General features: G+C 70.8%; 1 protein-coding gene across 7 annotated transcripts in view; it reads left to right on the forward strand.

The window, feature by feature from the left end:
- Positions 1 to 3668, forward strand: part of AGAP1 (ArfGAP with GTPase domain, ankyrin repeat and PH domain 1) — a 196726-nt gene extending 193058 nt beyond the window's left edge. For all 7 annotated transcript variants that reach the window (XM_060193540.1, XM_060193542.1, XM_060193546.1 and 4 more), the window contains 2 exons: positions 399 to 654; positions 3182 to 3668. In XM_060193540.1, coding sequence (XP_060049523.1) covers positions 399 to 654; positions 3182 to 3385 — 460 coding nt within the window. In that variant the 3' untranslated portion in view covers positions 3386 to 3668. The remainder of the gene's footprint in view (positions 1 to 398; positions 655 to 3181) is intronic.
- The last annotated feature ends 1145 nt before the right edge of the window (positions 3669 to 4813 follow it).

Below are 4813 nucleotides of genomic sequence, written 5' to 3' on the forward strand. Positions count from 1 at the left end.
TGAGGATGGCTCAGGCCGGGGTGTTCTCTGGCCCCTGCCTGCTCCTTGGAATCACCCAAGGAGCCTTTTCTGAAGCCCCCTGCCTGGGAGCTGAAGGAGGTTTTGTGGGGCCCCTTTCTGCTGGGCAGCTGCAAACTCTCCCTGCTTGTTCTAAGCCCCTCTACCTCAGCTGCCCACCCCCCAGGCCTCAGGATGACCCCTGGTCCTGACCTCTGTATTTGGGTGCCCAGTCCTGACCCCTGCACTGGGGTGCCCAGCCCTGACTCCTGCATTGGGGCACCTTGCCCTCACCCCTGCATTGGGGTGCCCAGCCCTGACCCCTGCACTGGGCACCTCTGACCCCTGCACTGGGCACCTCTGACCCCTGCACTGGGCACCTCTGACCCCCCACCCCCCAGGGAGGAGAAGGAGTGCTGGATCCGGGCCAAGTATGAACAGAAGCTGTTCCTGGCACCACTGCCCTGTTCGGAGCTGTCCCCTGGCCAGCTGCTGCTCCATGCCACAGCCGAGGACGACCTGCCCGCTGTCATCCTGCTGCTGGCGCATGGCTCCCGCCAGGACGTCAACACCACCTGCGGGGACGGGGATGGTCGCACAGCACTGCACCTGGCCTGCCACCAGGGGCGCGTGGTCCTGGCCCAGCTGCTCATCTGGGTAGGTGGGGGCTCAGGGCTTGGGGGGCTCAAGCTAGGGGCCTCAGAGCTTGGGGTCTCAGACTGGGGGTTCAGACTGGGGGCTGAGGCTGGGGGCTCAGACTGGGGGCTGAGGCTGGGGCTGAGGCTGGGGGCTGAGGCTGGGGCTGAGGCAGAGGGCTGAGGCTGGGGGCTGAGGCTGGGGGCTGAGGCTGGGGGCTGAGGCAGGGGGCTGAGGCAGGGGGCTGAGGCTGGGGGCTGAGGCTGGGGCTGAGGCTGGGGGCTGATGCTGGGCCTGAGGCAGGGGGCTGAGGCAGGGGGCTGAGGCTGGGGGCTGAGGCTGGGGGCTGAGGCTGGGGGCTGAGGCTGGGGGCTGATGCTGGGCCTGAGGCTGGGGGCTGAGGCTGGGGGCTGAGGCTGGGGCTGAGACTGGGGGCTGAGGCAGGGGGCTGAGGCAGGGGGCTGAGGCTGGGGGCTGAGGCTGGGGGCTGAGGCTGGGGGCTGAGGCTGGGGGCTGATGCTGGGCCTGAGGCTGGGGCTGAGGCTGGGGGCTGAGGCTGGGGCTGAGACTGGGGGCTGAGGCTGGGCCTGAGGCTGGGGGCTGAGGCTGGGGGCTGAGGCTGGGGCTGAGGCAGGGGGCTGAGACTGGGGGCTGAGGCTGGGGGCTGAGGCAGGGGGCTGAGACTGGGGGCTGAGGCAGGGGGCTGAGGCAGGGGGCTGAGTCTGGGAGCTGAGGCTGGGGGCTGATGCTGGGCCTGAGGCTGGGGGCTGAGGCTGGGGGCTGAGGCTGGGGCTGAGGCTGGGGGCTGAGGCTGGGGGCTGAGACTGGGGGCTGAGGCAGGGGGCTGAGGCAGGGGGCTGAGACTGGGGGCTGAGGCTGGGCCTGAGGCAGGGGGCTGAGGCTGGGGGCTGAGGCTGGGGCTGAGGCTGGGGGCTGAGGCTGGGGGCTGAGGCTGGGGGCTGATGCTGGGCCTGAGGCTGGGGGCTGAGGCTGGGGGCTGAGGCTGGGGCTGAGGCTGGGGGCTGAGGCTGGGGGCTGAGACTGGGGGCTGAGGCTGGGGTCTGAGGCTGGGGGCTGAGACTGGGGGCTGAGGCAGGGGGCTGAGGCAGGGGGCTGAGGCAGGGGGCTGAGACTGGGGGTTGAGGCTGGGGGCTGAGGCAGGGGGCTGAGACTGGGGGCTGAGGCTGGGGGCTGAGGCTGGGGGCTGAGGCTGGGCCTGAGGCAGGGGGCTGAGGCTGGGGTCTGAGGCTGGGGGCTGAGGCTGGGGGCTGAGGCTGGGGGCTGAGACTGGGGGCTGAGGCTTGGGGCTGAGGCTGGGGCTGAGGCAGGGGGCTGAGGCAGGGGGGCTGAGGCTGGGGCTGAGGCTGGGGGCTGAGACTGGGGGCTGAGGCAGGGGGCTGAGACTGGGGGCTGAGGCTGGGACTGAGGCTGGGGGCTGAGGCTGGGGGCTGAGGCTGGGGGCTGAGACTGGGGGCTGAGACTGGGGGCTGAGGCAGGGGGCTGAGGCTGGGGGCTGAGGCTGGGGGCTGAGAATGGGGGCTGAGGCAGGGGACTGAGGCTGGGGGCTGAGGCTGGGGGCTGAGGCTGGGGCTGAGGCTGGGGGCTGAGGTAGGGGGCTGGGGCTGGGGGCTGAGGCTGGGGGCTGAGGCTGGGGGCTGAGACTGGGGGCTGAGGCAGGGGGCTGAGGCTGAGGCTGAGGCTGGGGTCTGAGGCTGGGGCCTGAGGCTGGGGGCTGAGACTGGGGACTGAGGCTGGGGGTTCACACTGGGGGCTGAGGCTGTGGGCTGAGGCTGGGGGCTGAGGCTGCGGCTGAGGCTGGGGGCTGAGGCTGGGGGCTGAGGCTGGGGGCTGAGGCTGGGGCTGAGGCTCGGGGCTGAGACTGGGGGCTGGGGCTGGGGGCTGAGGCTGGGGGCTGAGGCTGGGTGCTGGGGGCTAAGGCTGGGGGCTGGGGGCTGAGGCTGGGGGCTGAGGCTGGGGGCTGAGGCTGGGGGCTAGGCTGGGGGCTGAGGCTGGGGCTGAGGCTGGGGCTGAGCCTGGGGGCTGAGACTGGGGGCTGAGGCAGGGGGCTGAGGCTGGGGGCTGAGGCTGGGGCCTGAGGCTGGGGGCTGAGTTGGGGACTGAGGCTGGGGGCTGAGACTGGGGGCTGAGGCTGGGGGTTCACACTGGGGGCTGAGGCTGTGGGCTGAGGCTGGGGGCTGAGGCTGGGGGCTGAGGCTGCGGCTGAGGCTGGGGGCTGATGCTGGGGGCTGAGACTGGGGGCTGAGGCAGGGGGCTGAGGCTGTGGCTGAGGCTGGGGGCTGAGGCTGGGGGCTAGGCTGGGGGCTGAGGCTGGGGCTGAGGCTGGGGGTTCAAGCCCCGTCCGCACCTGCAGGTGGGCTGCTCAGGAGCAGGGGTGCAGGCTTGCAAGTCTCTCTCCCTCGGCTTCGCTCAGTCTTCATCAGAAAGCCAGAGGGGCCCAGCTCTGGGAGAGGAGCACCCGCGGGGTGGGTGTGACGCGGGGCATCCCCACATCCCCGCAGCCCGGCCACCGCGTGCCCTGTCCCCACAGTATGGCGTGGACGTGGCGGCCCGGGATGCGCTCGGGAACACGGCGCTGGCCTACGCGCGCCAGGCGCCCAGCCCGGAGTGTGTGGCGCTGCTCCTGCAGCATGGCTGCCCCGACGACATGGGGGTGCTCCCCGCCACCCCCGGCCTGGCCCGCAAGCACCCCAGACCCAGCGACGGGGGCGGCAGGCTCCCCACTGTCATCTGAGGCGCCGGCCGGAGTCGGGGAGTCGGGGCGCGGGGGAGGACCGCCCCCCACCCGCCTGCGCAGGCCCCCCCGGGCGCCGACCGGCCGAGCGGGAGCAGCGGAGTCTGTCGGACCCGGGGCTGCGCGACGGCCTGTGTCAAATCACTGGGCTAATCTACCCGCGGAGAATAGCGGCTTCATTACGCTGGGCGTCCGTCCCGCTCCCCCGCGTTCCCGGCCTAATGGAACATGATTAGTCATCACGGAGAGAGGGAGAGGGAGAGGGAGAGAGAGGGATGGAGGGGATGCCTGGACACCCAGCCGCCCTTCCTCGCCTGGGAACCGTCCTTTCTGGGCCACCCACGGGACACTCGCCGGGCGCAGAGGGGACCCGCTCCCTCGGCGGATGACAGGTGTGAGGACAGATGGAAGGAGCGGACAAACGGACGGATGGAAGATGAAGACGCAGCCCCCCGCAGGACGGGCCCTGACCGGCAGGCGGAGACACCCAAGGGCAGGCTCGGTTCCCGGGTGTGAGCGGCCCCCAGGGGACCCGCACCCCCCTCCCGCACCCGTGTGTCTCTGGCCGTGCGGAGAGCTCTTTGAATAAAAGACGTTCATAAATATGGAGCATTTCTGTACAGAAAAATGGCGCCTGTGTTAATTTATCAGTTGAACCGGACGTGCAGGCCTGATGTGCATGTCGTCGAGATAAGAGGTTACAGATCGTTGTACTTGGAGAATGTTCCCAGCAGTAAACACCGCCATTAACGCGCAGTTGCGCTCCCAGCGCACAGCAGCCAGTGGCTCAGAGATCGCTTATTAGACCCCGGAGGGAGTGGGGGGGGACAAGTCGGGCTGAGAGCGGGGGACAAGACGGGGAGAGGGGGACAAGCCAGGGAGAGGGGGACAAGCCGGGGAGAGGGGGACAGACGGGGAGAGGGGGATAAGCTGGGCTGAGAGCGGGCGACAAGACGGGGAGAGGGGGGGACAAGCTGGGCTGAGAGCGGGGGACAAGCCGGGGAGAGGGGGACAAGCCGGGAGGGGGGGACAAGCCGGGGAGAGGGGGACAAGCCGAGGAGGGGGGGACAAGACGGTGAGGGGTGACAAGACGGGGAAGGGGGGGACAAGCCGGGGAGAGGGGGACAAGCCGAGGAGGGGGGGACAAGACGGTGAGGGGTGACAAGACGGGGAAGGGGGGGACAAGCCGGGGAGAGGGGGACAAGCCGAGGAGAGGGGGGGACAAGCCGGGAGGGGGGGACAAGACAGGGAGGGGGGGACAAGCCGGGGAGAGGGGGACAAGCCGGGGAGAGGGGGGACCTGCCTGGGAGGGGGGGACAAGACGGGGAGGGGGGGACAAGCCGGGGAGGGGGGGACAAGCCGGGGAGGGGGGGACAAGACGGGGAGAGGGGGGACAAGCCGGGGAGGGGGGGACAAGCCGGGGAGAGG

This window comes from Erinaceus europaeus, chromosome 7 (genome assembly GCF_950295315.1).
Source record: "Erinaceus europaeus chromosome 7, mEriEur2.1, whole genome shotgun sequence".
NCBI lineage: Eukaryota > Metazoa > Chordata > Mammalia > Eulipotyphla > Erinaceidae > Erinaceus > Erinaceus europaeus.